Here is a 17,751-nt window from a genome sequence, read left to right as displayed (position 1 = left end):
CCAACTGAATTAAACACTTACAGATATCCGAATGATTTACTTCTTTACAGGAACCCTTAAAAATAAGTTTTAAACAAATTGAACAGTTCCGATCATTTGTGTGAGACTCCAAAATGAATCCTACAAAAAATTTGTGCCGAAATTGGTGTCAAAATTTGTGAAACAATGTAGTTTCAGAGTAGGAACATAAGTAGTGATGACATCATGGACGGAGGCATAAGTAAGCACTCCAAACAAGATGTCTTTTTAATTTCTTCATGTTAAAAACAAAAAAAAAAACATAGTCCTAAAGATTAAAAAGAAAAGGAAAAAAAGACGACTCCTAAAGAATCTAAAATTGTTGACCAGTTCAACCCAAGTATGCCACACATCTACCAGGTAACATAAGCTAAAAATGTGAACATTTTTTTGTAATCGGCGAAAATTGCGAACATGAAAAGACCAAATTCACACGGATTCCAAAGCCATCCAAGCTAGGATTTGTGTATGGCATTTTACATGTGGGTGTGTTGAAATTTGGGGCCGGGGAGGGACCAAATCGGGTCGCCCATGTGGCATGACACAGTAATCCATATATTAGAGAGAGGAATCTTATCTTGGAGACAAGATAGAAAAGGTTAAAGTAATCCTTATCTCCTCATAGAATCACTTTATCGGAGGAGTTTGTTGTTGTTTTAGTACGTAATCCATACGTATCAGGAACCAGCCAATACGTAGCATATCGGCCACTAGTTAAAACCTCAACCAAGACATGTCGGAGTTCAGGAGCCTGCCCATGGAAACCGTGGCCGATAGACTCATTAGACTCCCCCCGTCGAATCACTGAGTCACTGCATGTGCGTCTGCAAATCATGGCGCTCCCTAATTGCTGACCCTTTCTTCATCAACAACCAACTTGTTATCAACCAGCAACGTTTTTCTACCGCCATCGACAATCGTTGTTTTCTCCTCAGGTCCCGTAAAGTTTTTGGCGACAACGTTTGTCATTCTTTGCGTTATTGCAATACATTCACGGAACAGAAGCAACTAAAACTTCCCAATGTCATCGAGGGATGGCCCTACACGATCATTGCTTCTTGTAATGGCCTAATCTGCCTCTTTATGGGATATTCTCGTGTCCTTCTCTTATGGAATCCTTCAATCAAGAAATTCAAGATCCTCCCGAAGCCTCGCTTACAATCCCGTTTCGCTTACGAACTAACTCATGGGTTTGCGTTCATCCCCCGAGCTAACGATTATAAGGTCGTTCGACTTATCCACGACAGTGTCGAAGGCTCTACCAAAGTTGAGATCTACACTCTGAGCACAAATTCTTGGAGGACGTGGATAGGTGATGGCGTTGGATGTGCAAGGACAAATTGTTGTCACCCTGCGTTTGTTAATGGAGCTGTCCATTGGAAAGCACAAAAAAAAAAATGTGGCAATCCGATTCACTCAAATTTTTGATAATTGCATTCCATATGGACGATGAGGTTTTCAAAGAGATACCGCCCTTCAGCTACTACCTGTGTGGAAATCTTTCCGTTGTAGGCGAAAAACTTGCTTATATTGTATACTGGTATATAATAGACGGTGGACCATCATGGGACTTGTGGGTGTTGGAGGACTATGGCGGTGCAGAGTTTTGGACTAATTTGCATACCATAAGACTACATACTACTGAGAGTTTTTTTTTTTTTTTACCATCTGCAGTCTCTAAAGAATGGCGAAATTCTTTTTGGCGGGTTGAACAGGAAGGAATTGTACTCGTTTGACCTGGAAAGGCAAGAAATTAAGCAGATTGAAGTTGATGGAGTGTGTTTACACCATAATTCGGTCTATATTGATCGACTAGCTCAAATGACGACACGTGTTGTCATTATTTGAACCAGTTAGAAAGACGTGTGACACATAACAAAGGGTCAAATGGACTAATCGACGGTTGAAGAAACGATTAAGTCACGTGTTTTGAAGACAAGTTACAAGCAGATCATGGACGGAGCAGTTAACAAAAGCAGTTAAGGAAAGTGATCGTAATGGATCGTGCATCCAAACTATGAAGAAACCGCCTGGTCAAGAACGTGGAGAAGAAAGAAGAGATAACCGCTTGATTCAAATTATTGGAGGGAACTCTGCTAGATTTGAAATTCAAGTCGAAGTGAGGCCTATAAATATAAGAAGAGAAGACAATTTCAACCCCACACAATCGCCCAAAGGCTTCTACTTTTTATCTATACTTTACATTTCTCGCACTAGGAGTAGCTTGTAACTTAACCGTCTCCTCGACTGTGTTTTCATAGTCGATTGACTTCTACTTTGAGGAGTAATAAAGTCCATTTTGTTATTCTTCTTCCATTTCCATTCACTTCATTAAGTTTGCTTCCACAAAAGTCCTGAAATACGGCAAGGAACCAAACTCCACCACCACAAATATCGACTACGAGTGAAAAATAGACAAACAGAGTGCCGTTTGAAGTGATAAATTACACTGAGAGCCTTGTTTTGCTTAATGAAGGAATCCATGATTCTAGTGATGCAATCTCAGATTTGGAGAAGGCTATGGAAGAGGAGGTGAAGGTGAAGGTGAAGTTGGGTATTATGTTAAAAAGCAAAATGGATCCTAAAATATGCAATGGATTTGTTCAAGTGTAAGGGAATCGATGTAAGGGTCTAGTTTTGATAATGTTAAGGCTAATTTGACTAGTTTTGTGATCATTTATTTGTTTTTTTGGTTCTTTTGTTATGTTGTTTTTATGCATAAAGGCAAGAACTTCATTTACAGAAATGTCTATGAAGCAAAGATACAGATACTCTTTCAAAACATATTGGATACGTACGCAAAATAAGTATCTACAGTCTTCTTTTAGTTACCCAATTTTCCGCTTTTGGATACGATAGGTATATAACAATGTAAATAGAAACTAGTTAAATTACATAGCTGGGTAAATAAGACCCTGTGGAGGAATTCACACAGGTAAAATGCTTACCAGACCCTCTTGGTTAAGTCCAACGTGTCTCGTAAACTTAGTTAATCCGCGTTTGACCATGCACAAACAAGAATATATAAACTGAAATTTTCAAGTTGCATTCTACGAAATGGTTCTATTGGGGATGAGTAGGATCTGGATGAATGCATATGAAATATGCAATTCTTGTCCATCATTAATTTGCATGATTTGTCCCTAATAAACAAGAAGCAGAGTCCTTTCCTGCAGCTTGAAAATCTTAGGCAGTCATTCAACAAGCAATGCAATCTGAAATGTTTTATGATGATGAATCACTGGCAGCGAGGGAGGTTGTTCATGGAGTTTGTATCAGGCAGAAGTGATCGATTTTGGAAGGAGTGTTGCAGGTCGAGTTCTTGATGCTGTTTCAAAGTATTGTTGCAACGTAGCAGCAAGGTTCACAACAGCATCACATCACAACAAAAACAGCAGCAAATAGCAGAACTTATGAACCAGTAGCAAAGTTCAGGAGCCAAACATAGTAAAACCAGCAGCTTCAATAGACAGATTAGATTTCAAGAAATCTCTATAGATTAAAACCTTCCATTCAGCCACCATCATCTTCAATTGAAGGGGGACAGTTAGCACCAGGTATAGCATAGCACATCATCAAGACAGATCTGAGTAGCAGTAGCACGATAATATTTGCTTCAGGAGTAATAAACTACTGATTTCATCAGGGGCAAAAAAAGAACTAACTGAGGATGTTGTTCATGTTTTTTTGTCCTTCTTTGGAGCATTTCATATGCCGCCCCTCACACAACTATTCTTTCCGGTAACAGTAATCCCAAGCTATTTGGCCGAGTGAGCATGAGAAAACAACAAGTCTTTGTCCTCCCTAAGATCGCATATTCGAATCCCAAAGAGGTCAAATATTTCAAACTTTGGAACTACTGGAGGGTTTACCTGGTCGCTAACCTCATGGTGCCCGTATTAGTCAAGGTGCATGTGAGTTCGCCCGGACATCCGTATACCAAGAAAAAAAAAATTTATTATTTCCAGTCATTCGAATCCCAAAACAATATAAGATCGATGCATCACTGTAGGCAATTTGGAGTTTATACTTGATCAATACATGCACCAAGTATCAGATGTTAAGATTTTGTTTCCGATAAAAAAGAAAAGAGAGCATCAGATACTAGGAAATCTCCGGTGGTGATATCTATTCCATTTCATTAAAAGAATTTGATAATGTGGCTCTTTTTAGCCAAAGGGATGAATCACCGGGTGCATAAATTTATTTTTAATTAATAAAATTGTATTCGTCGTCGCAATTTAGAAGACACTTTTATTATTTTTGTGCGTCTCAAAAATGGATTTATGTATGTTTTCCAATTTATAATGCTTCATATACCCATATGCATACCCGCACCGTAGTATATTAGTGATTTGGTAAATATGAAAGCAGGACACAGGTCACTCCAGTCAGGTTCTGTTTCCATTTTTTTGGGCCTATTTCGGGTTACATGAATAATCGAAACCGTTCATTGTGTAGAGCTCGTCGTGTTCTTCAAGCATGATAAAAATCAAGTTTAGTGAATATTGAGCCCTGAAAAAGTTCTTTTAAAATCCGAACCGTCCAAAAAATTCTGAACGTGCGAGATCACCTCCGCAAACACTTTTCTATGCAAAGACTCTGTAAAAAAAAATTTCTTATATATATGTTAACTAGATGAACCCAATACTTAAAAACGTATACGCATCCAAAATCTGTGCCTAAGTCCAATGAACATAGATGCAACATTTGCATAAATGAGAGGAAAGACACAACAACTGTTGCATTCTGCGTGAAGTCTAAAAACACCAAGTAAAAATAGTTCAACAAACATGCCTTGATTTGGACTTTCATGCGACAACTGGTGAACTCACCACTGATAACCCCTTTAAGTCAGAATCTGATCCCATGAATGAAGAACCTATTTCCTCTGTACGCAACTGATGTCTCCTCGGCTCCAACACACCACAAATGGCCTTGAAGCTCCAAATCTCCTTTCATACCGGCAGTTTCCCACACATACTTGAATAGCCCTAGAGCCCTATCCAATTGTTTCACCCCACTTTGAACCGTTTTCTCTTCACCCGACGTCAAAAATTTCCCCATACACAAGCAAAACCTATCCTTCCCACCATTCTCATATATCCCCCCACATATATCGACTTCAACATCTACAACGCTGCCGTAGAGATAGAACATTAGAAGCGTGAACAAGCATCGCGATGAGTGACCCAATGTCTTTGTTAGCTTCTTCTGAACCAAACTCTCTTGATGTCGAGTCTCCCTGTATCTGATATTCTTATCTACTACCACATCTTTAATCTGCAGAAGCCCTTCTTTCATCACCTCGAGCTTTGGGAAATGAAAAAGCTTTTCCTTTTCTTTCCTCAAGCAATTCATTAGGTCATTGAACATCTCAAGAATATTTTCCCATTTATGGGAAACTGGTGAACCACTGACTTTTGAAGGTGAAAGGCGCATCCAAGAAGTAGAGTTGGGGTCATAGGTAACAGCAGCATCTAAGAACTTTAGACAGCTATGAACAATTTGTTGTCCCATATATATCCCTTTGTTTGGAGTATGATGACCCAAAAGTTTGATTTCCGATTTCAACCCTGTGAGTATTTCTTCGAGGGTGCCGGTCCATATCTGGTGCTGGGTCACTTGTGGGCATATCGCCAAACGGATTAACTTCCTCTGCTGAGCTGATATATTCAAGAAGTTGCACACTTTGGTGAGGGAACTTATAGTCATGGGGCCTCTTTCATATGGTTTAGTGAAACAAAGACGAGGTATAGCGGTTTGGGTTGTTAACGCTTGTTGCACTGTTGGAGAGCCAAGAAACGCCCTGGCTAGTGACTTGAAAGTATGCATGCTTTGTTGGAGAGAGTCCTCAATTACTATCGAATGGTCGTCGATGTTTATGAGCCTTCCATCAACTGAATCCACATTTTTCAGCAAGTGGGTTAATTCTATTAGCTTTGGAAATGTCTGCTCGTACCATTCAGAAGGTAAGTTCCCTTCACGGGATTCTTCGGAGCAATGATAAAGCACCAAGTTTTTTCGCACAGCCATGTTTCGTCTTCTAACATATTTTGTGCAATGAATGAGATTTTGCAAATTCCTTAATGCCATTACTTTCCCAGAAACTGACACTGAAACATCGAAACCCAAATGCGGTATTCGTATTTCACTTTTTAGAAACTTGTACTTTGGTGTGGCATTCGATCGTAATTGAATATGTAGTACCTAAGGATGCCGATGAATTTGATAGCTTTTGACGCACTTCACGAACCAATGACGGGGTACGATGCTTGTAACTTCATGGAGTGGGGGGCTTCTATTCAGACTTTCCTTGTGCATCCATGCTTCACTGTTTCATCTGCTAGTATTTCAGTGAGGCATTTCACCGAACACTTTGAAGGCATTTCCCGCGAACAAGAAATTTATTTTTACCGACTCAGTGGACTACAGGATATTGTTACCCTGCACATGGCGCATAAAATTATTGCCTTCTTTATATACTAGGAGTACGTTATCACTAACAGAGAACTCTCTCCAAATTAATTAGCAAGCACTATTTGCACCACTCAAGCAGACTTAGAGTTTGCTCTCTTCTAAATTTCGTACACGATCGAGGTTTTAATGGGAAGCCCATCTAGTGAACGGAAAGACTGGTCCGAAGATTAGTTAAGATATTGACCCAAAAACGGCAAAACCGTAACTGTACGTTAAAAAAGAGAGACAGAAATAGGGGTAAGAAGTGTTGTTGGGTTGAACTAGGGGTAAGAAGTGCTGTTGGGTTGAACTGCTGTTTAGAATGGTTCTATTTTCTCTAGGGCTGTCCAAGAAAAATCGAGAACCGTGAAATCGGTCCGGACCGAACCGATCCGTGCCTTTTGGATTTTAACCGTGGATTAATGGTCCGGATACGGATTCGAAAATTAAGATACGGATTATGATTGGATTTTCATTTCAAAAACCATGAATTAACCGAACCGGACCATGAGATATTTAAAAAAATAAAAAATATATGTGTGTGTACTGAAGATCAACCTCTCACTCTATAGTTCTTGAAGCAACTATCTTTTTTCATATACTAGCGTTTAACCAGCTCTATACACGGGTAAAACTAACACGTTATAGCATTGTGCCCGTTCAAACCTACTTTTATTAATTGTCCCGTGTATCGAACGGGCACAACGCTAGAATGGGTTAGTTTTGCTAGTGCATAGAACGGATTAAACGCTAGTTTTTACTATTTGGAAGATGAAGAAATGTTTAAGACCGATGGAGGGAGGGGTACTTTTGTTGTGTTGGAAGAAGAGGAGGTTTTTAGTATTTGGAAGATGAAGAAATGTTTAAGACAATGATGGAGGGAGGGGTACTTGTGTTACAATAGAATTCAAATGTTTTTGACTTGGTACAAAAATGACTAAACTGACCTCTATTTGATTCTAGTCTGAAGATATTTCTTACAAAATATTTCTACACAGAAAATTTTAGATTTATACATGTGCTCTAACAAATTTAGATATTTTGACAAAGAACTTCTAGTATCTAGAAGCTCGATATTAAGACTCCTCCAAAAATATCATTTATATTTGAGCTTATTTCTTGGGCTCGACTTGGGCTTCCAGAATATTTCAAAAAAATATCAATGTGAATTTTTTTGTGTTGCTAAGTTTCAGTTCACATGACACAATCTTAGATTGTTTTCACTTTATCTTCTTACCCAAGATTGTTCTCACTTTCTGCTCCTTGATGGCTGGTGCTTTATTTTTATGGTAGCTGGTGCTTTATTTTTATGGTACTTTCTGCTATTGTATGGAGATAAAAAAAAAAAAGGGGAGGTCAGAATTAAGTTTCAGCATTTGTGGTTTCTTCATTTCTCTCTCTGAAGCTAGAACCAAAATTAACAAAGGGATTTTACACTTTTCCCATCTGCCAGGGGCAGTCGAGTGTCTCTCACAATCTAATGGTCAGTTTTGTAGAAAAGTAATGACAACATCTTATCTACTGAGGAAAATCGTTAACTATATTTATCTTCGTGGCATTCCAGACAATTACAGTCTTATAAAGGTACGGCCAGTATGTTAAACTCAATCCCTTCTGTTAAACTATACTGGGATCCTAATTGAAGCATTCCATGGAACACGTGTAAGCCACTGAAGCATTATATTTTTTAAGGCAAATTTTTCAATTACAGTTGGAGATTTTATCAAATACTTGGAAAGCAATTGAGGGAAGAATAAGAACCTAATTGAAGCATTCCATCGAACACGTGGAAGCCACTGAAGCATTATGTTTTTTAAGCCAATTTTTCCAATTACAGTTGGAAAGCAAAGAGGGTAAACAGATATTTGTTAAATGCAGTAAAGAGGGTAAACAGATTTTTATTAGGATCAAAGTAACGTCAAAAAATAAGGAAGATTATTAGGGCGAGAATGAATGGTTTACCTGTTTCAATCGTGGGCAGCGTCCTTGTGGTCGCCGGGGTTTTCGGAAATGGCGTTGACAACGGCTGGAGGGTGGTCGCTGGGTTGGGTGGTGGTGTGGCAACAGGAGCGAACAGGAGAGAGGAGTGGGAGAGAGAGAGAGGAAGGGGAGAGGGAGGGAGGGAGAGAGCGGGAGAGTAACTTTGGAGGAAGACAGAAAACACGGTGGAGAGAGGAAGCACGATGGAGAAAAATACAATGATCGTAATCGGTTTTTCAATCCAACGATCGTAACCTATTGAATTTGCGATCCAACGGTTGGAGGGGTGCTCATGTTTGTATGAGTAGACAAAAGTCTGCTCTGTTTAATAATATAGATAAACTAGTGCTTGCCCGTGCTTACGGCACTACGCAACCTCGGTTGGAATTGTCCGTGCTTATGGCACTTGCTAGTTAGTGGCTCAAACATTAGCGTGTAGTATGTGATCCTTTTCTTAATGGCACAAAAGAGAATTACCCGTGCTTATGGCACTCCCCCAGCTATACATTTAAGCTAGCTACAAAGAACTATCAATTTGCTTATGGAATTCCAGTAAATAAATACCAGGAAAAAAGTTAAAACCAAGCAGCACATCAGTTAGTGCTCTGTATCAACGAAATCAGAAAAAATCTAAGCACACCAGCCAGTGCTCTGCATTTAACAACATAAGAGCAGATATAAGTACACCAGCCAGTGCTCTGCATTTAACTACAGAAGAACAGATATAAGCTCACTAGCCAGTGCTCTGCATATATAATAAGGAAATACTTACGAATCTGAAGCATCGCGATTCGACATACTCTTTCCTTCCAATGCGACCTTCGCTTTTCTTCCATTTCACTTTTGTGCACCTCGTTGCCTACAACAAAAGAGGTATATGAAAGGATTGAAATCTATATAGAAGACCGTGGCGTGTGCCATTTCACTTTAGTGTCTCTACTTTTGTGTCCCCACTCAACACTATAAAAAAGAAGAAGAAGAAAACTCTCTGTTTCTGTGTCCCTATTTTTTTAGATTAGTATTCCCGTGTCCCCGTGTCCATGTCCGTGTTCGTATCGGTGTCCGTGCATCATAGTATCCCATTAACGTAGGTGTCTGTGTCCGTATTCGTGTCCATTTCCGTGTCCGTGCATCATAGTATCCCGTGTCCTCTCTTTTCCTTTCCTTAATTTCTTTTCTTTTCCTTAAGGGTGCGTTTGGTTTGATGGAATGGAATGTAAATAGGAATGAAATTAAGAATGAAATAGAATTAGAGAAATTGAGAATAGAATAATCATTCCCATTCTCATGTTTGATTGTACTTAGGAATGGTCATTCTCATCTCCAATGGAATAGTGTGGCAATAGTAATTTTTGGAGTGACAATAGTAATTTTTGAAGTGGCAATAGCATTTTTTGGAGTGGCAATCGTAATTTTTGGTGTGGCAATAGTGAATGTTGGAGTGGCACTAGTAATTTTGGTGTGACAAAGAAATGGAATAACAATTCCTTAGTTTTTTGGATGGAATGACAATTCTTTTACTAAGGTGAATAGTGAACCAAACATTGGAATAAGTAAGTCATTGGAATAACTATTCCATTCCAACCTTGATTCCATCCAACCAAACATACCCTAAGTTTCAAACAGAGCCTACGTTTTGACAACCGAAACCAACAAAGCAGTCACATTTTTTTTCCCACTTCACGTGGCACTTCAAGTGCAGGCCAAACTATGTTATGACTGGTGAATCAAAGTGCAGGCCAAACTACGCATCAAGTGAATGCGTGGTTTTTCACAAATTCATTCTTAGGTGTGGTGCAAGCAAATTTTTTGGTGAATATCACCGGACCAACGATGCACACCTCGACTACTTTATGGGAGAGAGATTAATCCTACTGTCGATGCGAATTGGTCCGTTCAAAACCCCCGTATAACAAAGAAAGAAACAAATGCCTACGTATTTTGCTGGTTCTTTATTCTTCCCACGTGACATGATCAGACCCTCCCAGCTCTTTGTAAATTTAACTGTGTGTTTAGCTTTGAAACTTATGATCAATTTTCAAACGAACGTTAAAATGGCCAAACTACAGAAAATCAACCAATTTTGGTCCGTCATGAAAAAGGCAGACAAATGGCCAAACTACGCCACAGGGAAGAAGCTATAGATATACCCTAACAACCTAATCAACCAATTTTGGGACAAAAAAAAGCCCCCTGTACCCTAACAGACTCTACACATGCCTTTTAACAAATACATGGTGGCCAAGAAGTTTAACAGGTACAAATTAAAAATACCTCTCATAACTCTCACATTTGTCTTTACTTTTTTCCACGTTCTCAATCCTAATTAATGGACTTTTTTCCACATTCTCAATCCTAATTAATGTTATCTTAAACTAATTAATGGTACACTCTTCATAACTGTTTGATTTCAATCGATGAGGACAACATCGCGGCTGCGGCACCCGAAAGCTATAACTGCTCTCACAAATCTGCCACCAAAAGAGGAATGTTTGCAATTGCCGAAAACGTAAGCTATAACAGTTTGATTTCAATCGATGGGGACAGCATCGCGGCTGCAGTAACCGAAAGCTATAACTACTCTCACAAATCTGCCACCAACAGAGGAATGTTTGCAATTGCTGAAAACGTAAGCATTTCATCAAACACTTCGTACGCACATAAGTGCGGTGGTGGTGGTGTGTCGGAGTGGCTAGGGGTCAATGTGGGAGTAAGAGAGGGACAATCGAGAGAGTGAGGGAGGGGAGAGGAGGAGAAGAAGAGAGGAGGCGTTTGGGGGCTAAGGGGAGAGAGAGAGAAGAGGAAAGAGGCGATGGTGGTGGGTCGTCGGAGGTAGGAAGGGGAAACGGTAGTGAGAGAGAGACATAGGCGTCTGTCTAAGAGAGGGTTTTTTTTTTTATCTAAAATTTGAAACGTAAAAGGAAGTGGGATGGCAGTTGTGTAATTTAGGCTAAAATCATGGGCAATTAACCGGGAATATAGGAGGATGCATCACAACTTTTGAATCAAATGAATTTCAGCCGTTGGATGTGTTTGTATTTGTATGGAGGCTCACACCGTCCTGTTTTATTAGGTAGATTACTGTGATTACAATGGGAAACAATGCAATTTCAGGATGGAAACATATATAAAAAATAAAAACAAAAGGAAAAAAACAAAAATGTTAAAAACAAAAAAAACATTGTCAATTAACGACTCTCCAACACTAAAAAATAAAAAGGGAAAGAAAAAAAAAACTCCCAAAGAATCTAAAATTGTTGACCAGTTCAACCCAAGAATGCAACACATCTACCAGGTAAAAATGTGAAAATTCTTTTTTTGATCCGCTGGAAGTGCGAACATGAAAAGTCCAAATTCGGGCTGATTCCGAAGCCATCATAAGAATTGTGTGAGAATAAGGAATGCCTGTGTTGGAATTTGGAGCCGGATAAGGGACCATATCGGGTCATCTATATGGACATGACATGGTGACCCAAGATAGGATACAAGAGGTTGAAGTAATCATCATCATCTCTTAGGGTTAGAGGACTTCAAGTATACACACCAGAGAAATACAAAAAGATCAAAAAGAGTTCTAGGAAACTCTCTCTCTCTATCTCTAGTTCTCTCTTTACTTCTCTCTCTCTAGTTCTCTCTTTACTTCTCTCTCTACCATTAAAGAATAATTCGAGCTTTTGCACCTTGGAATTGAGGGTAATATTCAATTCTCGTCATATTAATCCATCGCAGGAGTTTGTCGCTGTTTTAGTAAGTGATCCATAGTACGTATTGGGAACCGGCCAATACATAGCATATTGGCCACTAGTTAATACCTCAACCAAGACGTGTCAGAGTTCAAGAGCTTGCCGGTGGAAACCGTGACCGATATCCTCATAAGACTCCCCGTCGAATCACTGGGGCACTGCATCAGCGTCTGCAAATCATGGCGCTCTCTGATTGCCAACCCTTTCTTCATCAACAAACAACTTCTTGTCAACCAGCAAGAGGTTGTTCTACCGGTATCGACAATCCTTGTTTTCTCCTCAATTCCCGCAAAGTTTCTGGCGACAAGGTTTGTTATTCTTAACGTTGTTGCAAAACATTTTCCGAGCAGAAGCAACTCGAAGTTCCCAATGTCATCGAGGGATGGCCCTACATGATCATTGCTTCTTGTAATGGCCTACTCTGCCTCTTTATGCTTTCCCTAGTGAGATTCGGATATTCTCGTGTCCTTCTCTTATGGAATCCTTCAATCAAGAAATTCAAGATCCTCCCGAATCCTCGCTTCCAATCTCGTTCACCAAATAAACTGGCTCACGGGTTCGCGTTCGTCCCCTGAGCTAACTATTATAAGGTCGTTCGACTAATTCATGACAGGGTTGAAGGCTCTTCCAAAGTTGAGATCTGCACTCTGAGCACGAATTCTTGGAGGACGTGGATAGGTGATGATGTTTGATGTGCCATGACAAATCGTTGCCACACTGCATTCGTCAACGAGCTGTCCATTGGGCAGCACACAAAAAATGTGGCAATCCAGTTGATCCAAATTTGATAACTGCATTCCAGATAGACAATGAGGTTTTCAGAGAGATACCGATCCCTGGCTATGACCTTCCTCCTCCCATCAGCTACCTGTTTGTAAGGCTTTCCGTTGTAAGTGGAAAACTTGCTTATTTTGTCAGCCACGATACTGGTATAATAGAGGGCATTGTATCATGGGACTTGTGGGTGTTGGAGGACTATGGTGTTGCAGAGTTTTGGACTAAGTTGCATACCATAAGACTACATGCTATTGAGAGTTTCTTATACCCTCTGCAGTCTCTAATGCAGTCTCTGAAGAAGGGTGAAATTCTTTTTGGTGGGTTGGAAGATAAGAAATTGTACTTGTTTGACCTCAAAACGCAAGAAATTAAGGAGATTGATCAAGAAGTGGATGGACTGCCTGATGTGATTAATTACACTGAGAGCCTTGTTTTGCTTAATGAAGGAATTCCTGATTCTAGTGATGCAATGTTAGATTTTGAGGAGAAGGAGAAGGAGAAGGCAGAGGTGAAGGTGAAGGATAAGAAAGAGAAGGAGAAGTTGGGTATCATATACGAAAAGCAATAAGGATCATAAAAGATGCATAAAGGCAAGAAGTACTTCATTTACAGAAATGGAATTAATGTAGGGGTCTAGTTTTGATAATGTTAAGGCTTATTTGATTAGGTTACGAATCTTGCGATCATTCATTTGTTTTTTTGGTTGATTTTTTCCCTTTTTTTGATGCATAAAGGCAAGAAGTACTTCATTTACAGAAATGGACATAATGTAAGGGTTTCGTTTTGATAATGTTAAGGCTAATTTGACTAGTTTGTGATCATTTATTTGTTTTTCGTTCTGTTTTTTTATGCATAATGGCAAGAACTTCATTTACAGAAATGTACAATGAGCTATGAAGCAAAGATACTGATACTATTTCAAAACATATTGGAGACACAAAATAAGTATCTACAGTTTTCTTTAGTAACCCAATTTACCGCTTTAGGATACGATAGGTATATAACAATGTAAATAGAACTAGTTAAACTACATAGCTATGTAAAATAAGACGGTGAGGAATTTAGACAGGTAAAATGCTTACCGAACCCTCTTGGTTATGTCCAACGCGTCTGGTAAACTCGGTTAATACACGTTTGACCATGCACAAAGAAGAATATACGAACTGAAATTTTCAAGTTGCATTCTACGAAATGGTTATGTTGGAAATGAGTAGGATCTGGATGAAAGCATATGATATGAAACATGCAATTGTAGTCCATCATTTGCATGATTTATCTCTAATAACCAAGAAGCAGAGTCGGTTCCTGCATCTGGAAAATCTTAAGGCTAAGGGATCAGTAGTTTACGTTGAATTGCGGAGTTTGTATCAGGCGGAAGAAATGTTGGAGAGAGTGTTGCAAGTCGAGTTCTTCACTCCTTTTGAGACAATTTTAGGCCTCAGGATGTACCTATGCTATTGCTTCTTGGTTCAACAAGTATGAATCCAATCAAGTGCAAAAAATCGATAACTGGGTAGCACACCATTTGGCTAAGAATGTACCGTTTGATGTGGACAAATTACCTTGTATGTTTTTACACTGAAATTATGTACATTTCTTTACAAGTGGTGCTACGCCCACCGCTCTGTTTCACCGCTTAACCGTTCAACATCTCATCGTCTGTCTCGACAATCAATAGCCCGGATTTTAAAAATTTTAAAATCCAGACTATCCAAAACACTTTTGGACGGTGAGATTGAGAGCGGTGGCGGGAGCGGTGAATGTTGAGGGGTGGGCACTGACTTTGTCTTTCTTTACTTCGTGGACGGTGGACACAAGCTTCCTTACGCATTGTGAGGCAGACCTTTTCAACCAAAGGAAAAAAAATGTGGACCAAAATAAAGCCACCATCCTCGGGATTGTGTGGCAAGAAGGAAAGGCATCTTGCACACAACACTCTCCACCAGAACCTTCTCGTATATGTATCTATGTCAACACACACACACAGAGAGACCCTCTTGGAAGATCCGTTAAGCTATGCAAAGGGTACGTATCTCAAAGTTTTAAATTTCGATACCGCGGCCCTTATGATGGTGGTGGAAATATCCAATATTACGTAGCGGGAATCGGGTGTTCCTAAGATCATCTTGGGCGCGGAAGCACTAGAAGCAATTGTAGTGGTCATCAGGGAAAAAATTGGATATAAAGTGATACTTACCGGGAGCCAGCCAATACGTACCACATCGGCCACTATTTGAAAACCTAAACCAAAACATGTCAGAGTTCGAGAGCTTGCCTATCGAAACTGTGACCGATATCTTCATAAGGCTCCCCTTCGAATCACTGATGCAATGCATGTGCGTCTGCAAATCATGGCACTCCCTAATTGCCGACCCTTTCTTCATCAACAGACATCTTATCAACCAGCAAGGTTGTTTTACCGATAATGACAATTGTTGTTTTCTCCTCCAGTCCAATAAAGGTTTTGGTGACAAATTTGGTTATTCTTTACGTTGTTGCAAAACATTTGCCGAGCAGAAGCAACTCAAAGTTCCCAATACCATCGAGGGATGGCGATACATGATCATTGCTTCTTGTAATGGCCTACTCTGCCTCCTTATGAGAAACCAAATGAGGTCGGGATATTCTCGTGTTCTTCTCTTATGGAATCCTTCAATCAAGAAATTCAAGATCCTCCCGAGGCCTAAATTCCAGGCTGGTTCCTCTGATGAACTAGCTCACGGGTTTGCGTTCATCCCTCGTGCTAACGATTACAAGGTTGTGCGACTTATTCACAACAAAATTGAAGGCTCTCCAAAAGTTGAGATTTACACTCTGAGCACAAACTCTTGGAGGACCTGGATTGGTGATGGCATTGGATGTGTCGTGACAAATCGTTGCCGCCCTGTGTTCATTAACGGAGCTGTCCATTGGATAGCACTCAATAAATGTAGAAGTCCAATTTGTTCAAGCTTGATAATTGCATTCAATATGGAGTATGAGGTTTTCAGAGTGATACCGAGCCCTAGATATGACCTTCCTCATCCCATCAGCTACCCGTGTGGAGTGCTTTTCGTTGTAAGCGAAAAACTTGCTTATTTTGTCAAGCACGTATTAGAGGGCCGTGTATCATGGGACTTGTGGGTGTTGGAGGACTATGGTGTTGCAGAGTTTTGGACTAAGTTGCATACCATAAGACTACATGCTATTGGGAGATTCTTATACCCTCTGCAGCCTCTAAAGAAGGGTGAAATTCTTTTTGGTGGGTTGAGAGATAAGAAATTGTACTCGTTTGACCTCAAAAGGCAAGAAATTAAGGAGATTGATCAAGAAGCGGATGGACTGCCTGATGTGATTAATTACACTGAGAGCCTTGTTTTGCTTAATGAAGGAATTCCTGATTCTTCTAGTGCTGCAATGATAGAATTGAAGGAGAAGGAGAAGGAGGAGGTGAAGGATAAGAAGGAGGAGGAGGAGCAAAGGATCATTACAAATGCAATGGATTTCTTAAAGTGCAATTGGGGCTTGCTAGTGTTCTGCTTCGGATTCACATTGCTGATTTGGTCTTCCATTAGCCATTAGTGCCTCTTGGCTCTGAATGGTTGTGCCTTTACTTTGTTGTCTCTTTTGGACCAATGCTATTTTTCGCTGGATGCATTTTCTTCTTCTTTTTTCTCTCCACTTGCTATGCTTCAATCTTTGTGGTTAGTATTTGATCTTACCCTCTATAGTGGGCTGAACTATATGGCTCAGACCGCGTGTCTCCTCGAGACGGCCTGAGGCTATGATGGAGTGATCCGTGCTGCCGATGTAGATAATGATTAGCGCACATGGGCTTGCTAGCTCACCCCAAAAACGGTTATTAGGCCTTTCAGTGATGTCACAGACACGTGTAGGGCGTATTTGCATACTTGGAGAGCAAGCAAGGAAAGACACTTTAAATACCCATTGATAGCAGCCTTAAAGAGGGACATGCTTCTCCTACCTTCAAACCCTAGTACTTACCTTCTTGCTCTACAGATTTCTCATCCTCACGCCGGAGGGCCATCCCGGAGCTCCTTCGGTGTGGTTCTTTAGCCATGCTTCTTTGTGCAGGATTGGTCAAGACTAGGAACCACTCTCAACCTAACCACAGTTCCAGAGAAAGTGAACCAAGTTAGTCAGAGCCCCATGCCCTCGATGTACCCTTTGTCGAGTTTTAATAAAATCTTGTTGCAGATAATAAATAAATAAATAAAGGAATTAATGTAAGGGTGCTAATGTGAGGGTCTAGTTGTGATCATTTATTTGTTTTGTTGGTTTTGTTCTGTTTCTTATGCCAAAAGGCAAGAAATTCATTCACAGAAATATACATCGAGCCATAAAGATAGATGCAGATACTCTTTCCAAACATATTGGATACGCAAAATAAGTATTCACAGTTTTCTTTTAGTTACCCAATTTACTAGCTTCACAAAAATGTTGAAAATTTTCTTGCTTATGTAACACATCAATTTTGAACGAACTTTAGCCGTGGTATCCGGGTAGTGGCAATTTTAACTGGAATTAGGGATCCTGTAGGCCGGGCTATCCTACACGGCTGTCGGGCAATCCTGCGGTCCATTTCGGCCATGGACGGCTCTGATCAATAAAAGCTTGGATTTAAATCCGAACTATCAGCATCAAAATGGACGGCTGGATCGGCCGCCCTACAGCCCTGAAGTGATTTCCAAATTCCTATATGAATCCTTTCCCCACAACCACACCCCCCCCCCCCCCCCCCCCCGTTTCATTTGTTACTGTTATATATAATTTG

General features: G+C 40.1%; 2 protein-coding genes and 1 long non-coding RNA gene across 4 annotated transcripts; 2 read left to right on the top strand and 1 right to left on the bottom strand.

Annotated features, from left to right (window-relative positions):
- Window positions 1-4,633: 4,633 nt before the first annotated feature.
- Window positions 4,634-14,181, bottom strand: LOC131301934 (uncharacterized). 2 transcript variants are annotated; one of them, XM_058328448.1, is made up of 2 exons: window positions 14,060-14,181; window positions 4,634-6,465 (listed from the first exon to the last, which is right to left on the bottom strand). In XM_058328448.1, exon 2 carries the CDS (start codon window positions 6,112-6,114, stop codon window positions 4,873-4,875), a length of 1,242 nt encoding a protein of 413 aa, XP_058184431.1. In that variant the 5' UTR covers window positions 6,115-6,465; window positions 14,060-14,181; the 3' UTR covers window positions 4,634-4,872. The 2 variants fall into 2 exon arrangements, with proteins under 2 accessions (XP_058184431.1, XP_058184430.1); XM_058328447.1 differs by lacking the exon at window positions 14,060-14,181 and adding an exon at window positions 8,440-8,578.
- LOC131301935 (uncharacterized) lies at window positions 7,445-11,528 on the top strand. The gene is made up of 3 exons (XR_009191478.1): window positions 7,445-7,789; window positions 8,236-9,647; window positions 10,074-11,528. It is a non-coding gene; the product is annotated as an uncharacterized LOC131301935 (long non-coding RNA).
- A 1,049-nt stretch (window positions 14,182-15,230) lies between the features above and the next one.
- On the top strand, window positions 15,231-16,538 carry LOC131301645 (F-box/kelch-repeat protein At3g23880-like). Its single transcript, XM_058328021.1, has one exon. It carries the CDS (start codon window positions 15,231-15,233, stop codon window positions 16,536-16,538), a length of 1,308 nt encoding a protein of 435 aa, XP_058184004.1.
- The last annotated feature ends 1,213 nt before the right edge of the window (window positions 16,539-17,751 follow it).

Source organism: Rhododendron vialii, chromosome 9a (genome assembly GCF_030253575.1).
Source record: "Rhododendron vialii isolate Sample 1 chromosome 9a, ASM3025357v1".
In the NCBI taxonomy this organism is placed as follows: domain Eukaryota; kingdom Viridiplantae; phylum Streptophyta; class Magnoliopsida; order Ericales; family Ericaceae; genus Rhododendron; species Rhododendron vialii.
Note: the sequence above shows the minus strand (reverse complement) of the source record. Positions and strands in the feature narration are given on the sequence as shown.

What these genes read in the sequence shown, in the direction of transcription:
- LOC131301934 (XM_058328448.1), bottom strand. Translation starts at nt 6,114, where the DNA reads ATGGCATTAAGGAATTTGCAAAATCTCATTCATTGCACAAAATATGTT.
- LOC131301645 (XM_058328021.1), top strand. Translation starts at nt 15,231, where the DNA reads ATGTCAGAGTTCGAGAGCTTGCCTATCGAAACTGTGACCGATATCTTC.